This window comes from Lactuca serriola, chromosome 5, assembly GCF_051521515.1.
Source record: "Lactuca serriola cultivar US96UC23 chromosome 5, Lser_US96UC23_V15, whole genome shotgun sequence".
NCBI lineage: Eukaryota > Viridiplantae > Streptophyta > Magnoliopsida > Asterales > Asteraceae > Lactuca > Lactuca serriola.
The window spans coordinates 239,624,709-239,650,753 of NC_136412.1; the positions used below are offsets into that span (position 1 = coordinate 239,624,709).

Here is a 26,045-nt window from a genome sequence, read left to right on the forward strand (position 1 = left end):
GTTTGCTTTAGCATCCTACTTTCATTTCTTTTTATTAATTTTATTTAAAAATGTTGCAATCACAATCTTTGTAGCCTTGGTCTTTACAATAACCTATCCCTAACAACTTCCTAACCTAAAATGTGAACACTTTAACAATCTTACAAATGTAAGTATTCCTTAATTGCCATTTGGATCATTTTATTAGATTGGGGATTGGCTATAATCACCTCAGCTCTAAATGGGATTCCAGTATCAACATCAGGCTCTTTAGTCTTTACAGAAAAGATTATATCCATCATCTGACTTCTCTGAACAGGAATCTCAGAAGGCACCCTTCGCTTTTAAACAATGTCTGCATGAAAACAAAATTTTGAAAAGGAATAAGTTAACCATATATGCCTAACAACAGGTAATGGCGCTTCAATTTCAAGTAATGTATCAAGTTTGTGTTGAAAAAAAAGAGACATACATTCAGCAACATCTTTAGGATCTTCACGTAGAGGATACAACTCCAATCCAGCACTCGACTCTTTTTCTTCTTTTTTTTTTTGTCAACTGAAAACTTCACATCTTGAGTTCTTACAACAATCAACTCTTTTTTTTCTTTCTTTGTCTCTGAAAAACCAAAGTCATATACCTAAAGGTACTCTCACATGGCTCAAAACCTTTCTCATTCATCTCATTTAACAACATTTTTACTTTATACTCATATGAAGCCCTCAACGCCCTCTCCAGCTCAGCTCGCTTTGCTAACTTACACCACCCACTTATCAATATGTCATAAGTCGAAGAATTAAGAGGAACCATTTTCTCTTGCATCTCATTCATAAGCTCTCTTGCTTGAATCATCATTCCCACTTTAGCAAACTCACTTATAAGCACATTATAAGTACTAGTTTGAGGGACAAATCCTTTTGATATCATTTCACAATAAAACCTAATCGCTTCCCTCCTATTCCCAATCCTACCATACCCAGAAACCAAAATGTTATACACATCAGAATCAATCTCAAAACCTCTTTCCAACATGTCATCAACCAGTTTCAATGCCTCTTTCATAAGACCACCCTTTGAAAGACCCCTGAGAAGCGTATGATAAGTTGAAATATTAGGAGAAACTCCTTCAACCAACATATGTAAAAATGTATCAACAGCCTTTTTTAAATGGGAGCTTTTACAATACCCATTAATTAACACATTGTACGTAACAATATCAGGAGAAAAGCCACTGCTTTTCATTTCTTGTAATGCTAATGTTGCTTTTCTTGTCATGCCTAGCCTGCATAAGGTGGTGATAAGGGCATTATAGACTTTTTGGCTCGGTTTAAGCCCCAAAGCTATAATACGGTCATGAATCAACAAAATATCATCCCCTTTTTTACTTTTTGAAGCTGCATAGACCATAAGTCTGTGAGTTGTGGAGCTAGGGTAAATCCGTAAACTTGCCATTTCATTCAGCAAATCCATGGCTTCATCAATCTTTCCTGCTTCACAGAGTCCACCCACCATGAGATTTGATGTAATCTCATTGGGCACTAACCCTACACTCTTTATCTCTTTCCATAAACTTAAAGCATTGTCTATTTTACCCACCCTGCAATAGGCAGCAATGATTGTGTTGAATGTTTCAAGATTTGGTGACAACCCATGTTCTTTTATTCCATTATAAACAGATTCCACTTCATATTTCCCCAATCCCAATAGCCCATTTGCTATAACATTATAAGCAACAGCATCAAACTGCACATCTTTCTCAGTCATCTCTTCAACCATTCTACAAGCAGCTAACTCTTCACCAGCTTTAAAATAACCATCCATTAATGATGTATAATTAATAGAATCAGGAAATAGTCCTTTTGATATCATATTCTGAAAAAATAAACCAGCCTCATTCATTTTCCCTTTCCTTTTATAATTATTAACAAAAGCATCAAGTACAAAGTTGTTTTCCTCTAATCCGCACGATTTCATTTCCTCATAAAATCTGATAGCCACTTCTTCTTCTCCAGCCTTAAAATAGCCATCAATTAGGCTACTGTAAGCGAAAATATTTGGCATAACTCTCTCAACCACCATTTTTTCCAAGATTTCAAGAACTGCTTCATGCTTTCCAAATTTTAAAAAGCCATTGATCAGAGCAGTGTATGTAATGACATTTGGAGAGACATTTTTGCCCTCCATTTCTTGAAATGTAGACTTCGCGTTATCCAAATCTCCTAACTTGCAACGCCCATCAATCAATGCAGAATAAGTGAAACAATTTGGAACTAAACCAGAAGCTAAAAGACTTTTAAACATCATCTCAGCTTCATCAGGCCTTCCACTTTTGAATAGCCCATCCATCATAATGGTGAATACAACCACATCAAAAGGGATTCCACGTACCACCATTTGACTCTGTAGACCAAGGGGAACTGCTGCATTCCTTGACTTAAAGAACGAATGTAAAAACACAGAGTATGTTATATGATTAGGGTATACACCAACCCATTGCATTTTCTGAAAAAGTGCTTGAGCATCATCGATTCTCCCATGCTTACAAAGGCCGTATATAAGAGAAGTGTAAGTGACTACATCATATGATAATCCATCCATGGCCATTTTCTCATACAAATTAAGAGCTTCTTCAAGTCCTTGCTGCTTTAAGTAGCCATTGATAAGTGAAGTAAATGTGATAGCATTTGGCTTTATATCCAGTTCCTCAAGAACCGATCCGCCATTGTTTTGAGGTACCATAAGCTCATCAAAAAGACTTTTAGCCTGAGGAATATCCATCATCTTGCAGAACATGTCAATCAAAGTATTGTAAGTTACAACATTAGGGAAAGATTTTTCTTCCATCATCCTACTCAACATCTCAAGAGCAGAATTCACATTGCCAGCTTTAGAAAACCCATGAATCAAAGTATTGAAACCAACTACATCCACATAACCAATTCCTTTATAACCAAACTGATCACGAATCCATTCCAGATATCCCAAAAAACCTGTATCTATAAAACCCTTGACCAATATATTACAAGTAAATTCATCAAAAGTAAACCCCTTTTTAATCATCTCCGAACATAACCCAAATCCTTGTTCAACAAACCCGTATTTACAAAAACCCCATATCACAGTATTATAACTAACAACATCACATTCACCAAAACTCGTATCTCTTAGTAAATCTAAAGCTAATCCGACTCTACCCACTTTACATACAGAATGTAGTACTATATTGCGAGTTGTAACGTTTGGAGTAACACCACAAGAGATCATCTCCGAATAAACAAACCATACCTGAGAAACCATCCCTGAATTGTTGAATTCTCGAAGGAGGCGGTTCCAAGATTGTAAACTTTCAGGAACATAATTGTAATTTCGCATGGCACTGAAAGCATCTGCTGCTTTGGAGAGCCGGTTGCGAGAGAGAAATAGGTGGATTAGTGTGCAGAAAAACGAAGCATATAATCCTCCAGGTTTTATTGTTTGTGAAGACGAGGAGAGAGGTCTAACGGACGTAAGGGATATGAGAACAGGCCGAAGGAGGGTCTTGTCGCACTGCGACTGTTTGATGAAATGCCGCAACGAAGACCCCATCGAGAAGTTTTCAGGACGAGAGTGTCGTTTTAGTAGGTGGGATACGCCGAATTTCTAGAAATTATATTTGGAAAGAAAAAGAAAATACAGCTTAACTTCATTTAACTAATACTTAAATATTTTGTGTCGTGACACCATGTTTTTCTACAAAATTTACCAAATTGGAAAACTTGAATGCAATTTGTGTCCCACTTTCTTGGTTGTGTATAGTTTTTCAAAAAGAATTTCATAGGATGTTATATACGTTAAGCTAGACAATGTTGACATCTGAATCGGCCATTTCACATCAGATTTTACGGGTGAAATCATCTCCATACCATTTAGCCTTAGTATAGTATACCAAGTCTAATATACATTAGTCTAAATATTTAATTTAATCATTTCTACTAAATAAATTAAAAAAATATATTACTAAACTAGGTGTGAGACTCATGTATTACATGGGTTTATTTAAAAAAAATTAAAAATGAAATTTAATTCAAAGTTTGAGTTTATAAGAAAAATGAGAAATTTTTTGAATTATTAAAATTAATGAGACTTTAATGTATTGAATACATTACATATATAAACTCTTTCTAATAAATATCTTACATATATATTACCTTACATATTAAATGTGAAATTTTAATTTAATAAAATAAAAAATACAATAAAATGACAAGTGGAAAATAAAAAATTTTAAAAATTCTAGAAAATATAATATATCCAAATAAATAAGAAGATGACATGTGACAAAAAACTTTCATTTATTATAATAGATATTTAATTTAGTCATTTCTACTAGATACATTAAAAAAAATATTCTCTTATCCTTATAACTATCTTCTTCCTAACCTAGTTATTTAATCATTACATTATTACCATATAACCATCAATTCATTATTTTCAACCAACCGTTTTTAATAATCTTATTTCCATTAATTTTATTATTATTTAAAATATTTTGTTATTACTTAATAAATATGGTTTTTTGTCTTATCTACATCATCTTTTTATGTGGTTAGCTCCATAAATTATTTATGTGATCGGAATGTCTGAGATGATCGACTATTTCTATATATTTATAAAAAAGATATTGAACTTAAAAAATAATAATAATATAAGAGAAATTTTTATTTCGCATCTAGCATTAAGCATTAGGCGTATACATAATGTGAACCACTATGAACACTCAAATATTTTTATTTTTATTTTACCTATGTATATCTACTATCATTATAAATAAATAAATAAATAACTTTTTTTTAAAATATATATGTATTACGGTAACAATTTTTTGTTTTTTAAAGAAAACTTGAGGGTGGCATGTAGATACACTTGAAAAACATGTGGCTAATGTTAATAAAACCCAACTTTATACAAAAAAAAAATGTGAAATTAATTTTTTATGTAACATGTAAAACATATTCGGGGAAAAAAAATTAATTAAAGCAAAATTATTATAAAAACAAATTTTAAAAAAAAAAGTTAAAATAGTATAGATCAAATTCATAACAAAAAATATCAAAATATAAACTGGAAACAAATTTATTGAAAATGTTGGTTAAATAAGATGTAAATTTGTCTAATGAAAATATGACAAATTAAAACATATATATATATATATATATATATATATATATATATATATATATATATATATATATATATATATATAAAATGTTGGTGATCAAATTCAATGACTGTTTTTTGTAAATAGTTAAACTAGATGAATAATTCACTATTTTTAGTTCAAAAAGTAAAGAATGAATCAATTTCAAAAAAGAAAAATAATGGTAATTTACGGTTTAATAGTAGTGAAATCAAAATAATTTGATGAATGAATCATTCTCATTTGTGCAATTATAAAATGAATGTAATACATTCAATTTTTTACAAAAGAACGTTACATTCTCGGTTTCATGAATATATGAGAAAAAAGGTTCTACAAACATGATTCCTACTTCGGTATGGTCTCTTTGGTATGGTCTACAAGACATCTCAAATCATCTATCTATTAATTATGATCATCCATTCACATTAACCATTGTGTGATGGTTGATTTACAATGAACATATCTAATATCTAATGTCTATTGTTTTGTTATATATATATATATATATATATATATATATATATATATATATATATATATATATATAGCATTCAGTAATGTTTATGTTCCACATAATACGCATAATATACCAAAAAATTATAATACTCAAAACATTTAGTATATCCGCTTAACTAATAAAAATATATTTTGCTATATCCAGCAATATGGGATATGAAAAGGCAAAATATAGAGCAAGCTTTAACTAATGCCCCCAAGTGATTTCCTACTATCCCACAAACATGATTCATTTGGACTCGTGTTTTTTTTGTGACATCGTATTTGACTTTTTTTCAATATAGATTACGTAGTAAAAAAATTCATTAATGATAACATAATTACAGTTTTTACCAATAATAGCAATATGCAAGCCTATGTAACCTAAAACTTGTACAATAGAAATTACTTTAATACATAATAGTAACATACTTACCTGTCTTTTACACATAATAGCAAGCGACATGGATATGTTCATTTTATTCGCTCAGAATCAAATCCAAACCGAGGGGGGGAGATTACACTAACACTAAACAATTTCCTACAAAGAAACAAAATTCATAAACAACTTCACCTGGGTTCTGCTGTAATACCCGGGGAAGAAATAACAATTAACAACAATCAGTCGGTCTGTATATATAACTTGAACCACAACAAATACTGATACAAATACAAATACAACTGAGAGCTTAACTAATAAGATAAGACTCTATCATCTATACTTGCTGACTAGTCAAATTTGAGAAATCAAGCAGCATTTTGTAAAGTCTGATGGCTGTTGGACGATCATAAGGATCATCCTGAGTACACTGCCGATAAATATCAATTAAAAATCTGAGGGTTTTGTATTCTTCAGTTTGCAACTCTGTCTCTTTACTATCATCATCATCTTCTTCTTCTTCCACTGCACCCAAGGCCTCTAGTTCATCTGTCAATTGTGGCCGTTTCCCCATCTGTTTTAACCAAATTATTATCAATTCATGATCATAGTTGGAAAACTTTTAAATAATATACATACCAAAAGGAGGTCATGAATTTTGGACTCGGGTAGCCCCACGTAAGGCACTTGCAAAGTCAATAACTCCAAAAGTAGGCATCCGAAAGACCATATATCTACTTCCTACACCACACAAGAATTAACTTATTTTCTTTCTCGATTACTTTTTAGACATAATAATTTAGGCAAGTTTGTATACAAGGAAAGTAGCATATACATTAATACATATACATACCAGTCCGTATAAACGGCGATCATGAATTGTTCGATAAACCTCAGGAGCCATCCAACGAGGGGTTCCAACACAGACATCTGGTGGAGGGATCCCCATATGCCCAATGCAACATGTATGCAACCAAGAACGTAAAGGAACTGCTCTATCAAAATCACAAACCTTAACAACTGCACATGTTTCACTTTCATCCATCTCAACCAAAATATTCTCACTCTTCAAGTCACGATGTATTATATCTTTCGAATGCACTTCAGATAACGCCCAAGCAACATCTCTAGCAATTTGTAAACCCAAATTCACAGGAACATGCTTCTCACCAGATCTTCCAAGCTTTTCTATATACCCCTGTTTGTTATTCAGAGGACAATTAAGGTAATCTATTTCTATTTAATGGCTTAATAGATAAGATAATGTATGACAAGTGATAAGTACCTTTAAAGATCCGCCTTTTACATGCTCCATAAAAATGGCAGACTGCAATATACGATGATGTTCTGGTATTCCATCTTCTGATTGTGAAGGTAACCACTTGGTACATATCTGATGGCCTAAAACTTTTACTATGCAAGGGTGCTTCAAAACACTTAGAAGTCTCACTTCCCCTAGGCAGCTATATTCAAAATTCCTAACTTCCTCTGCAGAGCTCTCACTCACTTTCAAAGTGCGCACCTACCGCAAAAATCATGTAAAATAATAAGAAATGTGATACTGATACATAGTAATTACCAACAAATAAAGAGCTATAACAGTGATCAAGACCTTAGCAGCAGCCTCGACTGATCCCAGGTTGCATTCAATAAGGGTTGTTGAACTTGAATCTCCTTCCTTGATGTCTTCGTATGCAGCAGAAAGAGATGGAAAAGAACAGTGTGCATCACCATTGATCCGATTCAGAGGAATATACCTAAAATTAAAATACCAACCAACTTAATATATATATACTATATAGTATATACAACATCATCATGTATGTATTAATAGATATTATACCTGTAGAAATATTCTGGATCTGTCTCTTCTCTTATATCATGAGGACGACATGCATCCACTACCATCCGAATGTCTGAATCACCCCTCTTAACCACAATTACATTCCACGCATGTGGTGCAAAATCCAAATACCCTCTCACAAGTTCACATGGTACTTGAGGCTCCATTCGATCACAAAGGTACTGAATTATAAGCAAAATAAATAAATTGTTTATTGATACACAAAAAGTAAATGAGAGATAACCCAAGTAAATAGATTATTAAACTACCTTCATGAGCAATGACCTGTGTCTACAAACACCAAATTGTAGAGTTCCAATAGGGACAACAATGGAATTTCTCCTTGCTTTTATCAACTGAAGAGATCTTTCACATAGGAGAGCAGTGTCATCTGCTGAGTTAACAGTTTGTTTTGTGGATTTCATAATATTGTTGTTGTTCCCAGTTGGACAAGTGCAGACAAAAGGCTTGTTATAGTTTGATCCAGATACAGACTTGCGTGCCCTATCAACCATTGTACTTCTGTCACTCCCTCCAAAGTGATCAGATACAAACAGAGCAAGCAAGGAAGCAACCTGTAATTTACCAAGATAAATGTCTCCCTCATCTTTCGTGGAACCATACATCTGATTTAAATGATACAGCAATGATTGAGCACAAAGTGTTACAGCATCCAACTCTTCATCCTTTTCCCTGAAAAAAAACATTAACTTCAGTTTACATATCATTATCCTTCAACAGACAATAATTGATTATCAAGATTACAAAAACTACCTGTCCATGACTATAACTTCACGTGAGCCAAGATGCAAGCTTTTCTCATAGCTACTGAGAGGCAAGAAAGGACGATCTCGCCCTGCATCATAAAACCCATCTGGGAGATAATCCTCAATGCTACAAAACGACATTGTACTATATTTAGAAGACTGGTTTACGTGTATGTCAGTTGGTCTTCTTGACTTTCTTGGTTTAGGGTTATCAAGATCCCTTTCAGAATGTCTTTTTGACTGTGTATTGGCATTATTACCACATGAATTATCCACCACCAACTTCTCCTCTGAAAGAGCATCCAATTCAGCCTTTTCTTTGCTACAATCATCTTCAACCTCTTTGCCCTCAACCTGTTCTGAACTATGGTCCTTCTCACGTTCACCATCCGCAGGAAGCAGTTCTTTGTTATCCAGATCAACAGAGGCATTAACTGAGGGACCTTCTAGAAGGGCTTCAGATGCAACAATAGTACTGCAGGATTCACAATTTTCGGTTGTGTTTTGAGTTGAAGCATGGACAGAAGAATCATCACCTTTCCACTTCCTACTGCAGTTTAAACGCTCTTGTCTAGCTCTCTGTTGCAAATAGTAACGCCTTTTCCACCCCTTCCTAGGTTTTCTTGCTGGGAAAGATCTATTTGGTGAAGAACCAGTTAAATGGCTTGACATGGAAGCAGGAGAATCTGGCTCACATTAGCACACATTAGAATCCATCTCTGAAAATAATGAAATATTTAAACAAGTGACAGGAAGAAAAACTACCATTTATGGAATCATCATCAAGGGCTGTGACACTACTTTCCAATACATCCATCTCTACAGATGAATTGATGAATTCACCATTGGTCATGTCCTCATCATTGCCCTCGAGATCACAGCTTATCCATGAAGGTAGTTGAGAAAAACTTGGAAGCTTATTGAACTAGAAAAGAAGACATATAACAGCGTCAGTCAAGCTAGAATGACATAAAATTATATGCGTTCATTAGGTAAAGAGTAAAGATGAAGAGAAAAGAATAGAATAATAACAAAGTCCCCTCTTGATGTATTATACCCAAGAAAACCAACGCATCCAAAAAATGTTATATAAAGCAGTAATATAGGTGTATACAAATACAAGTATACAACCAAATGAGAGTTGATTTTTTGTGCATATATCAAGGCAGTTCTCCATATTTAGCACTACAACTAAAGAATATATATTACCTTCGTCAAGATCAAGTCACATAAAGCATGTCAATGTACTTCAGGTGCAAAATAACCCTATACATAGAAGCATATACCGTTGCTCATTGACTGTCTTAAACATTCAGGCATTCATTTTTTAAAGTTTCTACTAGTTTCAAGACGAGATTTACTTGGGAAAGGGATTAAGTTGATTGTAAGTACCTGAAGGTTTAGTCTGCGAAGATTATGCATCATGTCAAATTCAAGAGACCCCAAGGATGTCAACCTGTTGTTTGAAAGGTCCAAGTTTTCTAATCTTTGGAGAGAGGACAAGGCTGGAGGTACTTGGATCAATTTATTGTTGGCAACTTTCAATGTTATAAGGGCACTCAATTTAGTGATTTCTGAGGGTAAATTTCTCATTTTATTGTGTGAAAGATCTAGGTACTCCAAGCAAGTAAGACGGCCAATTTCTGGTGGCAAATATCTGCAAAATAAGGAGGATGCCAAATTTCATCAGTACTTTGAGTTAAATATCTGGTTATAAGCATATACAGAGACTAGAGAAGAGGTAACCCTAAATTATTAACATCTTTACTCCAAAAACAACCCTCCTTTATGATTTTTTTTAGTTTTGTTTATTTTATGTGCTTTGAAGTTTCTTTAAGCAAAAAAACAGTTGCCTGGGTGGTTATCGCACCATCAGTCCATCACCTCATTAGGGAATCATATAAGTATGCATGATCAAGGCAAGACGACATTTGCAATGATGATTATATCAAACCATGGAAAAGGTCTTCTTGTCCACCATAGAATATGAAATCTCTGTTCACGATATCCAGAGAAAAAGGTCTTCTTGTCCACCATAGAATATGAGACATGGTTCACAGCCAAAATACTAGAGATAAGTCGCTAGTTAAAACTGTTTTGACCTTATAAAGTTATGTCCACTTTCTAGTCACACGAGAAAAGAAGAGGCAAATAGAAGATATTGAGAAAAGAATTGGATATACCAAATGTCAAGTGAAGAGCAAAGCAATTAAGGCGTTGTGGACATGTGGCCTAGTTTTCAGTTGTAAGGCAATGGTTAATGTTTCAGGAACACGTCTAAAATCCTAGTTCTTTCCTCTAATGGCTAATGTCATTCTGATGTAAACAGAGAAATCAATCCTGTATTGACTATGAGTCGTAGTCATTTCAGAAATTAAAGATCGAAGAGGCCAGTACCATGATTAAATTCGTTAAATTTCTATGTGACAGCGTTATTCACATAGCCATTAACAGAAATTAGATTTGTAACAAGAAATAGAAGAACGAAAAAAAAAAATACCTGATAGAAAAGTGACAGACAGATAGCTTGGTTAAGCGCTCAAGTCCCATTATGTCTCCCAGTAATGGAAAAGCTGAAGGCCTGGAAGGCGCCTTACTAAGCTCTAACTCCTTCAAGGCCTTCAATTTTTGTAGAGGTAATCCAGTTAACCCCGGCAAAGAAATCTTCACTTGCAATCTTTCGAGGTTAACCAGGTTGCCAAATTCTGAAGGAAACAAATTGACCTCATTCCCAAAGAACTTAAGGGTTTTTAACCTAACCAAACCCCCTACCGATCGAGGAATCAAATTGAACGTATTCTTGTACACATATAAACCCTCTATTGAAGAATTATCACCGTCACTAATCCTACTCTCATCCAAAACCTGGAGATCCAAAGTCTTTCCAGAAGCATCTATTGCGGATTCTACATTCGAGTTCTCATCCAACTCTTCTTCGATGTTTTCGGTAGGGGTGGTGGTGCAATCATGTTCATCAGTTGGAACAACTGCTGTTTCGTCTGAATTCAATATCTGCATCGTGAGATTTTAATAGGGTTTGGAGTACGAATTGGAAAACACATGGATTAAAGAATTATCAATTAGGATGATGCATTGTGTCAATCAATATCGACATATAAATTGGCTAACTTTGGGGTGATGAACAGAGGAAGAAAGAAGGTTTTAGGGCTTCGGCTTGAAGAGCAAGAACCCTAAAATCCAGAGACGATGAGGGTATATGTACTGTAGAATGGGTATTCTGGTAATTTCACAACTGATGTCGTAACTAATTCGTATAAACCCTAAAAGGAAACTACCGTCTAACTCAAATGAAACGACACGGAAATACGCATATGTGTTAAATCAATTAGATTTCATTATAGATTTTGTGATTATATAAAGACAAAATTGCAAAAATTAAATTATCTAGTAGTTTGTTGAAAATTGTTAGCTTTAGTCCAAAAATAAAAAATTTAGCTTAGCACCACAGTCCAAACTTATTTTACTGTAGTTTTGCTTTAGAGTTTTGAAATGTTTTATAATATAGATTTGTCCCAAGGTTGTCAAGATCGGGATTTTTGGGTTTGCAAGATCGGGATCGAGATCCTAAGATCCTACAAAATAAAATATAATTATAATTTATAATATTTAATCACCAAAAATATTTCAAACTTCTAATTTTTTGTTCAAAAGTTATAAAAACTTTAAAATATTAGTCATAAGTCACAATAAAAACGATAAATGGTAGATTGGTAAAGGGTAAAATAAATAAAAAGGTAAAAAAAATCCATTTAAAAAAAAAACAAGGGAAGGTAGGATCGGATCGGATCTCGATCCTACGATCCTACTTACGATCTTACGATCCTACCTGCGATCCTACCCCAAATACGATCCTTTTACGATCCGGATCGTTTTTCATACCTAAGATCGTAGGATCGTACGATCCTATGATCAGAATCGCGATTTTTGACAACCATGATTTGTCCTCAATTACTTTCATTTTCTACTTTTTTAATATAGTAATTAAAAGGAATGATAAAAATAAAATAACCGACCCCACTTTATCCATCCCCTCCCTACCTCTCTCGAGCCACAAACTTCACCCTTTCAGTGTCGTTCTCGCAAAACCCTTCCTGTAGGAGACGAACAGACTTCATCGTCGTTCGTGCTTCACCCTTCCGGTCAGGGGCGGATGCAAGATTTCATAATAGGGGTTGCACGAAAAAGTCAAGGGTTGCGCGATAATAAAAAAAATTTAAAAAATTTAAAATTTTCGAAAAATTTTCTACTGCGGCCGGAAAAGTCAGAAATTGTCGGTGTCACCTTGAAACTCCCATAAATTCTCCCCTGCGTCCAGTGTCGTTCTCGCTTCACCAGTGGTGCTGGAAACACGAGGCGAAACTACCAATTCCAACTTGTATTAACTTGTTAATTGTTTATAAAATAGCATTTCAACTCTACAAATTACATATTCAAAACAAACAAGACTTTGAATCATCACGTATTAAACATTAAACTATCTGATCCAATAGTCCTAAAAAGACAAAAACATTTCATTCTTCACATCCATATAAATAAAACATAACCACCTCTAAAAATCTAAATAAACTATAATTTTAGTTTTAATAGTAAAGTGATTCTGCTTTTAAATTCAAACTCATTTATTCACACTTGGCAGTGTATATTCCTTTAGCTATGTTTTTGTGTTTCAAGTTATTAATATTGACACATGCTACATATTTAATATATTTGTATTTGAACAAGTTTGCTTCTTCAGAACATTTCAGAACATTGATATCCATTTTAATATAAAAACAAAACATCATATATTCCACGTTAGAAGTAAACCAATTTATCTTATAAAGACATTTAGGCTACCCATCACTTTCACCCTTTTTTAACTAAAAAAAAAGAAAATGAAATTAATAACGGTGGCCTAGGCCATATGGACGAGCCAAAGTTCACCAAAATTCACCCATGTGTTATGCATTAAAAGGAGAGTTGTATATATATTTTTAGAGAGTTGTATATATATTTTTAGATTTTTAAATAAGAACTATTATCTTTAAAAGTCCAACATTATCTTAATAAAAAATTAAAAATACTAAAATTCATGATTTTTTTTCTTTATAAATAGAGTATAATATTGATATAGTTCATATCTCATCTTAACTCTTCGTTTCTAAACCTATTTATTTCTTTGATACCATGGATCCAAATCTCGTTTTAAATCTTGACGATTCTCAAGATTATCAAAACTTTTAAGGTTATGAAAGCTCTCAATTTTTTCCAAATCTGAATCAATTCCATGTCACTGAAAATATTCAAACCTCACAAAATACCGGAAAAAACCCAAGAGGCGATAAATAGGATGTTGTTGAAGATATCGCTTTAATGTCAGCATATTGCATCATTAGTGAAGATGAGCGTCGTGGAAAAAACCAAAAGAAAACATCAACATGGGCACAAGTGAAGGAGCTATGTGATGCAAATCAAGCAGAAAACCCAGAAAAGCTTGGTAATAGGAACATAGCTCAAATGAAAGGTTGTTATAAACGACTTAATGAAAGTGATGGAAAATGGGTTGGTGTTTATCGAGAAGCATATAGAAAAAGAAGAAGTGGAATGAGTATGAAAGATGCTGAGAATGAAGCTCATAAGTTATATGAGACAATTGGAAGCAAGTTCAATGACATGATTGTGTTTAATGAGGTTATGTGTAAGCATCGAAAGTGGGATCTACAGCTAGATCATGATGCAACACGATCATGTCCTGAATATGAAATGGATGATGAAGAAAGTGGTGGTAGCACAAAAAAGATTAAGGTCTACTGAAGAAGGAGACTATTGTGTCCAATCCAACACAGAAGGGGCAAGTATTGGCGGTTCAACAATTAAACGTCCAACAGGTAGAGATGCAGCTAAAAGAAAAGAAAAAGGTAAGTCGTCTAATGAAATTGTTGCAGAACTTCGTGCGGTGAGACTTAGTAGAGATAGTGAAGTAGAAGTAATGAAAAAAAGACTTGACTTGGATCAACAAAGGGAGCAAAAACCGGATGAAAGGGAGCTAATAAAGATGCAGAGTTTGCATTTGAACACACTCCTACAAAAGGAGCAATTTTCGCCTGAAGAAGAAAACATGAAATGTTTTCTAATGTCTAAGTTTTATGGAAACTAATTACAGTTTAGTGTATGTTTTATTTTCAGTATGTTTTTAATGTATTTGTAAGATATTTTATTATGTATTTGTACCTCATGTTTTTAATGTATTTGTAAGATATTTTATTATGTATTTGTATCTCGTGTTTTTAATGTATTTGTAATATATCTTATATGCTTTTACTGAATGCATAGTTGTCATTATCATCTTTATTGAATGCAGAGTTGTCATTATCATCTTTATTGAATGCAGGCTTGTCATTATCATCTTTCAGAGACACCACTCCTTTTCTTTATAATCTTATCATCTAGAAAATATGTCAATATCTCCATGAATATAAGATTCTCTGATGTGTCAACTTTGTATTGGGTCTTCGGATTTTATCTAGACAAACTATTTTAACATTATCTTTATTTAACATTTAATAACAAAAAAAATCAATATTCTTCCTATATAAATAAAGTATAACCATTACATCCTTTCATATCCACCTTTAACTCTTCATTTCATTCTTCATTTCTAATCTATTTGAAACATGTCTCATAATGTAAACTCATCAGATGGTTCCGGTTCATCAAATGTGAATGAATATGATGAGTGGGAAGCACAAATTGTTCAACAAAATCGACAACTTGATGTTATCATGAGTGAGTTACTCATAAGCATACTAAATATGAGCGTAAGAGATCACCCAAGAGCAAGAAGGAGGTATTGTGATCGGGAACGCGAGCGGGGTGAGGCACGTTTGATGAAAGACTACTTTGTTGACAACCCAACGTATGGTGAAGAAAATTTTCTAGGTAGATTTCGAATGCGAAAACCACTATTTCTCCGTATAGTGGAAGCTGTTACAGCCAATGACCGATATTTTCAACAAAGACCTGATGCCACAGGCAGACAAGGTCTTTCACCATTACAAAAATGTACCGGAGCTATGCGGGTGTTGGCATATGGGACATCAGCAGATGCACATGATGAATATTTGTGAATGAGTGAGACTGTAACAAGGGATGCTCTTGTAAAGTTTGTGGAAGGTGTTATTTCATGTTTGGGCTAATGTCATAAAAACCCTCAAGTTTTCAGGGTTTTGTCGGTTTTGCCCAAAGTTGAATTTTATGTCCGTTTTTACCATAACATTTTTCAAAAAAATGTTTGGTTTTACCCTTTTACCGGTGATAACAGGTTACCATTATATTAACTTCGCACAAAAACTCTTAAGTTTACAGTTTTTTTACGTTTTTACCCTTAACTTTATAATTTTTTTTACACTTTTACCCTATGTATTTTTTTCATATTATATGTATTCAAGCAGAAAAATCATATGAGTATGTATATTATGAAAAAAATATACTTAGGGTAAAAGTGTTAAAAAAATTATAAACTTAAGGGTAAAAACGCAAAAAAAAAAAAAATGGTAAACTTAAAGGTTTCTTTGCGAATTTAATATAATGGTAACCTAGAAAATCTATTATCACCGGTAAAAGGGTAAAACCGAACATTTTTTCGAAAATGTTTGGGTAAAAACGGACATAAATTTCAACTTTAGGCAAAACCCTAAAAACTTGATGGTTTTTATGACATTAACCCTTTCATGTTTTCGTGAAGAGTACCTTAGACGCCCCAATCAAGATGATTTGGCACGACTGCTCCATGTTGGAGAAGAACGTAGGGTTTCTAGGTATGGTAGGCAGTATTGATTGCATGCACTGAGAATGGAAAAATTGTCCGACCGCTTGGGCTGGACAATATGTAGGTAGAAGCGGTAAGACAACAATAATTTTGGAAGTTATTGCATCGTATGACTTATGGATATGGCATGCATTCTTCGGAACACCAGGTTCATGCAATGATATTAACGTCCTCCAAAGATCCCCTCTTTTTGATGATGTCTTGGCAGGTCGAGCATCAAAGTGAGTTACACTGTGAATGATCGAGAAAATCATATGACTTATTATCTCACTGATGGCATATATCCTTCATGGGTTGCCTTTGTCAAGTCAATAAGTTTTCCACAGCTTCGAAAACACAAGTTGTTCGCTGAACATAAAGAGGCTGCTAGAAAAGATGTTGAATGAGTATTTGGAGTTTTACAAGCTCGTTTTGGATTTCTTCATCGCCCTTGTCTTGTGTGGGACAAAGATATGATGGGTAAAATTATGATTGCATGTATCATCATTCATATTATGATAGTTGAGGATGAACGACACACATACCTTCATTATTATGATCCATCCGAATTTATAACAACAAAAGACGAACAATCATTTGAATACTCTACTCAACGAATTGCAGATCTATCTAGTTATATGACCAACATGGCACAAGTTCATAATAGAGATGCTCATAACGCTCTAAAAGACGATTTGATCGAGCATATATGGAAAAAATTCAACACTGAAGAATAATTATGTGGTTTGCATCTTCCATATTTGTAACTTATTTTATCTATTTTATTAAGTCTTTTTCATGAATGTAAAATATTTTTTTATAATTTCATGCTTGAAATAAATAATTTAGTTGTTTCAAAATAAAATATTTAATTTTAATATTTCTAGTAGTTTTTAGTAAAATAAAGTATATTTTTTAAGGAAAAATGAGTTTGGGTTAGGTTGCTAATGGGTGTAAAAAATTGGAATGGGTTGGATTGTATAGATGGAAGAGAGAGAAATTAGTTTTATATTAAAAAGTTGGATTGGGTTGGATTGCTGATGAGGATAGTTTTAGTTTCCTTGGAATAATAAATAAAATATAAAAATATATATAATTCAAAATTTCGGATATCTGATATCTGAAATATCCGAAATTTTAGAAAATGAGTATTTGTATCGGAATCCGAAAAACCGGATGTCCGAATGTTAGATATCCAAAATTTCGGATGATTTTAGATTGAATTTTCGCATAAAAATATTTTTTTACACCCCTAGTATTAGGGTAGGTTTATATTTTGTTTTTTTTTATGATAAATATAAAGTAAATAAAAAGGGCAAAAATATCATTTCACACACTTTCAAAACGTACCAAACTTACAACAAAATGAAAGTTTTTGAATAATAAAAGCCTTAAAAGTTTTTGGATCAAAATTACAAATTTAAAATGTTAAAATCTATACTTTTTGTAGTACTTTTGAATTTGTTGTGAAATTAGTTATTATAAATAAGTTTAAGCAAAATAATAGATAATTACATATGTGAATATCTTAGTTGAGATGTCATGGGTTTGAGTCTCGTTAAAAATATAGATGATAATCTAAGAGCGGATTAGTTTGTATTTCCCAAAAAAATTACATATATATAATTTAAAGTGATATTCACAAAATTAAAGTCGTGATTATTAAGAATTTATGTATGACAACCCAAAAAATATATCATCAAACGTCGTTAGAATCTAACGATGTCAGCAACATGTAATTGAACCACTCTGTAACCATTCGGTGTAGAAATAAATATATTCGATTTGCACCTTTAATCACGTTAACATTTAGGCTCAAAAATTTAGTGCATGAAAAATCATGTCATCATACGAGCAGGTCAGCATTTCAAGAGCATACTCATTACTACAAGCCCAAAACTATAAACTTCATAAAAGTACAACTTAATACTAAAGGGATATGATTTTTATAAGAAATAAAAATCTATCGCATACTAAAAGTTACAACGTCAAAAACTACGAAGATATGGGTTGAATTTTAGCAGAAGTCACCAAAAGGAGAAATATACTACTACTTAAAGTAAGAATTTAGAGAAAAAACGCCTAAATCAAAACCCTCATAAGAGAGTTATGATTTTTTATAAAATCATAACAGTTATAAAATATAAGCTAAAAACAAAAGTCAGAATTAGCCAAAACGACCAAAGGAAAGTTATAGTATACAGCAAGACCAACACGGATATATAAGGGACGTTGAAAATGGAGTCTGCATGCGAGAGATATGGATTTTCAAAGATTGAAAATCGCCCACGAGAGCATCTGTGTGCAACGCACAGAGTGCATTTTGACACCTCGATTCGTCAGGATACGAATGACGTGGCACCATAGGAGGGGGACATGCGTTTTCCCCAGGGTGGTTCACGCGTAACTTATGCAGCGCGCACTACACGACGTGCACCCCAAAATCCCCTATAAATAACAAGTTTCGGCATTCCAATCCCTCAGCTCTAAATCACCAACACGGAAGGTCGTTGAATCTGAAAGATAACAGAAATACATCAAACAATGCATATTGAAAACCCACACTATGCATACCCACCTACAAGTTTCCCGTTAATCCTGAAGCACTCCCTAAATTAATTATGGATCATGTGCTTTCAGTAGTACGAGCTCAATATTACATTCCACACATATCCATACTCATTCCAAGGACTGTCCCAAGACTCCCAAGTCACTTCGCAACACTCCACTCGCTTTTGCACTGCTAGAACCCCTATCAACACCACCGGTTTCCCCGTGCATGCAAGTTATACACAATACATGATCAAATAGATGGTCAGATGAGTGATTCCAACTTAAGCCCACAACTAGACAAGGAACAAGAAATAAGGCTAAATCAATCATTCTAAGGTTATGCAATCCTGACCGTATACAACTCTAAAACATACGCCTAGCAATAACATTACCAATCAAGACTTCAAGCAACACATAACAAACAATTCTCTAGGCTATAAAGCATAACAAAAGTCAAGCAATTCTACCGAACAATTGCTGAGCGGATATACAACCTACATTCTAGCATGCATATCAATTCATATCATAAATATATAATCATATGGGTATATTAGGTATTCCTTACTTCCTGAGCTCCAACTGACTGTACGCACCACATCCTCCAGTTGCTTATGAAATCTTTTTAGAGAATCGTTTTCTTGAATAAAAGCATTTTCTTTTTCAAAAACCCCTTTAGAAAATCTCTCAGTCCTCAGTTTGAGTTCAGACACACCACAAGGTGCGCCCAAATCCCTCAAACCAAGTCTCTGATACCAACTTGTAACGTCCCAAAAATTACAAATAGACTTTTCAGTTTTAAATTATAGTAACCAATTAAAACCTTTGTTTCAAAACCATCGAGTAACATTCATTTGATCAAAACAATACAATATCAGTGTTAATTTACAAAACTGCGGAAACCAACTTCTTCGATGCGTGTTTATAGTCCCATAAATCCTTCTTATGAACGACCTGCAAAATGTTTAATCCACAACTGTAAGCATAAAACTTAGTGAGTTCCCTAATATACCACATATTTCATCATACATACAATGCCTCCATACAAGAGTTCGACGCATCATACATACAATGCCTCCATACAAGAGTTCGACTCTAGCGTCGAACAGTCCAATATTCTATCTAATAATCATACCTAACAAACAAAAATGAAGTAAGGGTCTGCTCTAAGCCCAGGTGAATGTTATGGGCTAATTCATAGTCTTACATCTTGTCATGGGTTATCACCATGGTTTTACAACAAGTATCATGGGCTACACCCATGGTCTTTCCCTGCAATTAACAAAGTCATTTGTAATCATGGATCAGATAGACATTCAAATAGATGATCAACAAACAATCAAACAAGAACATCACAATCAGAGATTAGACCAAGAGTTCTCAGGCTATCCAACTTAGACCACATAGAACTTAAGCTATTACTACCATATAACCATATAGCATACATTCATATCACAATACAAATTTCATTGGCAACTAGCCTTCCCTAGTCACCCTACCGTTAACAACTTCTTAATTAAGTCTTTTGTTAATTAGTCATATATAATCCTGATAAGTGGCCTACCCCAGTTACCTTATCCAAACATAACTTTGATTAGTACCATACGATCTACATGCAATACACTACAAGTCTCGTGTACAATGACACTAAGTGTCCCATACGACACATATATACAAATGAGTTATCTCAACCATTAACATACTTGTGCTCTAACAACACCTCTATCCTAAAATTCAAAGGACATACAATGAGATACATGGCATATTGAGAAACTCACCATACTCGCAGAACCGGAGAAGCACAACAACACTCTAACTCCTTCGACTAATCAATCCTTCGAACCAACTAACACCCAAACAAACAAATCCTCAATTAGCAACCCAATCATCCAAGTTGACCCCAAGTCAAACTGGTCAAAATTCAAAGGTCAAAGGTCCACAAAGTCAACGGTCAACCCATTCAAATTCAATGTCATGTTGTGACCATTCCTTGATCACATCGTGGGGAAGCAAAGACAAAACAATTGAGAATATGGGTTTTGTCACGTCGTGACCATTCCTTGGTCACGTCGTGACGACTGCCAGAGGCTACATTTTTGCATTAAGGAATTAATCTATTAAGTCCATTACTCCAACTTTCTAGAAAGCTTCGTTGCCTTCTAAAGAGCCATAAAAGTCTTTACTTTATATACATGCATGTCATTCCCCAAAACTAAGTTAAAATGGTGAAAAATGGAGTCAAAACTCCATAAATTGCACCAAACAACATGAGAATATAGATCCGGAACATATAATAACCAAGGACTTCAAGGAGTGATAAAGTTGGAAATTTTATCCAAACCAACCAATTATAACCATAAACCATGAAGGAAAAGACTAAAAACCTAGATCTACAAGAGATGAACCAAAAAAATGGAAACTTGGAGACTTGCCCAAGTCCAGAAGGTGCACCAATAGATGTAGACAAGCTTGCTAGATGATCCTTTGCTCAACAAAGTCCTATTTCAATTTTTAAGAGGCCAAAACACCATTAGAGAGCTCAAAAAGCAAGGAGAGAGGTTAGGTTTTCATTGATAGAGGTTGGAGGCTAAGAATGAACCCTAGGTCATGAATTAATGACTTTAAATATGTGAGAAACCCTAAAATTCATGGGCTTGGGCTTCAGTGGCTTGTCACGTCGTGACAAGTATCCCTGATACACATTCCTCATTTGGGATGCCATGTCGTGACACCCTTCATATCACGTTGTAGTACATGATTTTCCTCAAAAATCATGCTTTTAACTCATTTAAACCATTTACTTGTCCAATATTGGAAACGGGTGTTATAGTGTGACCACAAAGTATACAGAGCATTGTCATTTCCTACATGTACAAGTCTTATATTGTAGACCGACGACGCCATTTTTCTTATAATCACATACTTCAAATATGGTGTTTCCGATGGAATATACCTTCTGTTTGAACCTGAGCATCCCCTTTTCAAACGTTTATGTATAATTGTTGATTTTTTTTAATGACAAATCTAACCTACTCCTAAACTACACCTTAAATTCACATATGTCCACAACGGAACTTGAACCCTCAACCTCAAGGAGAGAGGGCAACACCAGATACCGTTGGGCTACAATTGACTTCTCAAATTTCGCTACACAAGATAACATGTTTGTTATATAATGCTAAAATACAGTTTTTCTATATATGTTTATGTATTTGCCTCCAACATTATGATGTTGAAAATATCATTGTTGCATAGTGCAACTAAAAACTCAATGAATCGATGTTGATAGTTTCTATTCATCTCTCGTTAACTCATTAATAGATTTGAAACTATTAGAGGTCATTATAATATTATGCACCCTATGCAAGCACATTATTGCCTACTTTTAATGACCAACATCCTCTAGTCATACATATTAAGTTGGAACTACGCAATGTAGCCTAAGGTGTTGTTTGTTTTTTGGGAAAAAAAAACATCTTCAGACTTCTTATTGTTGTGCGGCGCACGCGCAACACTTTTCATCTCGCAACTGTTTGTTTTTCAGAAGTCTTTGGATTAAAAAAAAAATTGCGCGTGTTCTTCCTGGCACAACACTTGTTTTGCCTCTTTCTACCTCTTTTAACCTATTCTTCTTCTTTTTTTCTTGCTAAAATATTGATTATATATTGCTGAAATCTTATTTCACATTTTTTTTTTGTTTATTCTTGTTGAAATTTTTTTTCTTTTTTTTATATTGAATAATAATAATTTGTTGATAAAATATCATTATCTTATGCTAAAATATCTTTATTTGTTGTTAAAATATCATTATTTTTTGCTAAAATATTATAAATTATTGCCGAAATGTCATACATTATTAAATTTTTGGTATTAAAAAACTATTTTCGGATTATAAAATCAGTTTATTTTAATTTTTTAATATCTGTAGCAGCATGCAAATGTTAAAAAAACAAACACGTTTCTTATTACAGTGTGCAACTGTTTTTTCCACATCTTCTACTGCAGATGATTGCAAAGATGGTCTGCAGAATTTATGGATTTTTGCTTCAAAAAAACAAACAATACCTAACCAAACTTTTTTATAAATCAACCTTGTTATACGCCTTGCATATCTCCCATAAAATCTCCACTCTTTGATATTTCTCAGTATTAGGTCATAAATTCATGAGCGAATGTAGACAACAAAGATCATGATATGCATTTGGAAAAATGTGTGATGGACATGCTAATGGAATTGTCCCTAACGGGTGTGATGGCTAAAGTCACAATATCCCAACGCATTCATTCAGCCTCGATAAAAAAAACCATAAATATGATTCCTCACTTAGTGTTTTGTCTACTATGTAGAAGAAAAGGAAAGGTTTGGTTGTTTTCATCCATAGAAACCACTAGAAGCATTGTTCCAAAGTATTGTCCATCAAGGCTATCATCGTTCCAAAGTATTGTCTTATTTTTTTAGAGAAAAATAAGTTACAGATTTTAATATTTTTATTTATTGTTTTTAGTAATTATAACATCTAATTTTTTAAGAAAATAAAGTTTTAAAAAGAACTAAATTGAAGAGGTCAATAAGATATTTACATTTGCTTGAAAGATGTAGGCTAATCAAAGCGGATCTTGGGCCGAGTTTCTATTTTTTGCTTTTTTAAGCGTTTTTATTTGGATTGGATTGGTGTAGATAGTGGATATGTATAGTCTAAGCTGATCAAACTTATTATCTGAGTTGTTGCATATTTCCTTTTTCTAAGTTGAACTTTAAGTATGGTATATATCAATTTTTTAAGGGATACGGATGATGTAACACTTTGTGCTGAACCATTATTGCTTGTTCTAAATCAAATCCACTATTCCGGGCAATGTTGGTTGGTGATTTTAGCATTCATCAAACATTTTTTAGTAATTTGGATAATATTATTTCACAATCAAGTTTCAAATACCACATAGCATATTAGAATTCGACCTCCAAATACATGTATATGGCCTTTAGCTATATCAACAACTCCCGATTTATTTAGATACATGAAGTACTAACCATAGTGATCAATGAGCTTCAAGTGGCATCCCGATCTTTTCACCAAAGTTAACAATGTACTTTCTCCTAGCTGGATGCTCTTCTTGTGGCCTATTGAATGCAGTCCATACTGGCTCTCCAACAAATAACCTCATCAACTGCATACACCCAAATACCATTTGTTTCTGTTTTTACTTGATAGACTTCATAGGGACAATATGGGTGTCTTTTTGACTTAATAAAGAAAGTTCCTATTGGATTTGTTGGAAAGTAGTTTGTTTGACATTAAAATGTAAGCCGAATTTCAGTGTCTTTACCTTGATGTAATTGGAGGTGTCGAGGGTGAAGCGATGGTATATTCCTGCAGGCAAGATGATAAGATCACCAGCCTTTATCCAAATACGAATCCAGCGATCATCTTTATCCCTAACATCAAAATACCCACTCCCTTCCAAGCAGTAACGTATTTCTTCATCTGCATGAATGTGTTCTGTATAGAAGTTCTTCAGCTTTTGCTCGTAATTCTCCACTTTCTCAGGGCACAAATCCAGCAAATCCTACAAAATGAAGTTACCAAAGCTAAAACCATACTCTACAGTCTATAGCCATCTTAAGCTGAAAAAGAAAAAGAAAAAAGGGATGTATCGGTTGAATTTAGGTTAAAAGTGTAAGAGTACCATGTAATTGTAGCCTCTGGTAGCCCTAATGTGTTCTAATTCTTCATCCTCCTCGTACTTTTCTGGATTTAGCTTCCAGTGCAAAACGCCCAATTCTACACAAATTCCAGAGGCGAATAGAATTTAGGGTTCCCATAATCGAAAGTCATACATGTCGGATTATTTTACGATTTTGAAAGTGAAAAACATGAAGGTACCTGCTAAGTGATCCAGGGAGACGAACTCATAGGGATTGCGATGATGAGGAAGCTGTGGATCCTCATGGCTATTATCCATGAACCATGCCTGCAACGAAGATTAAAGTCGTGATCGTTGATGTAATGCTGAAAGAAGTCAAAGAGTTCGATTGAGAAAGCAAAATTATTTACTAACCTTAAGAATCGCCATAGAAATTAAACGAAGTGTGCCACAATTGCGTCAGTCGTCTGAATCAAAATCACATATATATTATGTGTATTGGATTCTCGAGGCTTCCAAGATTTTTGGTTGCCTTGTTTTGTCAGATAACCATCTATGGTCATCAGCTTCCGTTGGTTATTGTGGCTTCCATTTTTCCTCCAGCACAAAATTGCATAGTTTCTAAATTGTTTCATCACAAATCAATGTAAAAATGTAAAAATGACATTAAGGTAACCAACTATTTTGTATGTTAACGTGTATATATATATATATATATATATATATATATATATATATATATATATATATATATATATATATATATATATATATATATATATATATATATACACACGTTAACATACAAAATAGTTGGTTACCTTAATGTCATTTTTACATTTTTACATATATATATATATATATATATATATATATATATATATATATATATATATATATATATATATATATGGTAAACTGAATATACCTACCAACCTTATATAAGCTTAGGTACCTAACTTCATAATAGTACATCGATTTGTATCATATTTACATTGTAATTGTCTAAGGTTCTTAAACTTCAACCCCATAACTTGATTACTTCCAAAATCTTTGGACTTTCACCAATATTTTTATTTTACATCACGTCTTTCTACCGAATACCACCTGATGGGCTTCATATCATACCGCTACAAATGAAAGGATGTAGGAGAAATATAATGATGAATTTGCAAATTTTTTTGAATTAAATCAAGTTTAGGGATGAAGTTTAGGAACCTTGGATGATTGCAATGAAAATTTAATGCAAAATGACGTAGTTTGATGAGGTTAGGTACCTAAGCTTATATAAGGTTGTTAGGTATATTCACTTTACCCATATATATATATATATATATATATATATATATATATATATATATATATATATATATATATAAGAATGAGTTTTATGGAAAACA

At 33.4% G+C, this 26,045-nt stretch overlaps 3 protein-coding genes and 1 pseudogene across 3 annotated transcripts; 1 reads left to right on the plus strand and 3 right to left on the minus strand.

Moving 5' to 3' along the window:
• Positions 1 to 15: 15 nt before the first annotated feature.
• Positions 16 to 3,602, minus strand: LOC145053814 (PPR repeat protein). Its single transcript, XM_079001919.1, has 2 exons — positions 452 to 3,602; positions 16 to 334 (listed from the first exon to the last, which is right to left on the minus strand). The coding sequence occupies exon 1, from the start codon at positions 3,562 to 3,564 to the stop codon at positions 571 to 573; it is 2,994 nt and encodes a 997-aa protein (XP_078858045.1). The 5' UTR covers positions 3,565 to 3,602; the 3' UTR covers positions 16 to 334; positions 452 to 570.
• Positions 3,603 to 6,214: 2,612 nt separating this feature from the next.
• LOC145053815 (Leucine-rich repeat protein kinase family protein) lies at positions 6,215 to 11,888 on the minus strand. The gene is made up of 11 exons (XM_079001920.1): positions 11,143 to 11,888; positions 10,035 to 10,299; positions 9,408 to 9,567; positions 8,650 to 9,328; positions 8,145 to 8,568; positions 7,876 to 8,057; positions 7,645 to 7,789; positions 7,318 to 7,554; positions 6,886 to 7,230; positions 6,672 to 6,773; positions 6,215 to 6,606 (listed from the first exon to the last, which is right to left on the minus strand). Exons 1-11 carry the CDS (start codon positions 11,658 to 11,660, stop codon positions 6,370 to 6,372), a joined length of 3,294 nt encoding a protein of 1,097 aa, XP_078858046.1. The 5' UTR covers positions 11,661 to 11,888; the 3' UTR covers positions 6,215 to 6,369.
• A 3,403-nt stretch (positions 11,889 to 15,291) lies between these two features.
• Positions 15,292 to 17,186, plus strand: LOC145050300 (uncharacterized; annotated as a pseudogene).
• Positions 17,187 to 23,926: 6,740 nt separating this feature from the next.
• Positions 23,927 to 25,210, minus strand: ARD4 (RmlC-like cupins superfamily protein). The gene is made up of 5 exons (XM_079001921.1): positions 25,060 to 25,210; positions 24,885 to 24,972; positions 24,688 to 24,782; positions 24,328 to 24,567; positions 23,927 to 24,168 (listed from the first exon to the last, which is right to left on the minus strand). Exons 1-5 carry the CDS (start codon positions 25,072 to 25,074, stop codon positions 24,040 to 24,042), a joined length of 567 nt encoding a protein of 188 aa, XP_078858047.1. The 5' UTR covers positions 25,075 to 25,210; the 3' UTR covers positions 23,927 to 24,039.
• Positions 25,211 to 26,045: the final 835 nt, after the last annotated feature.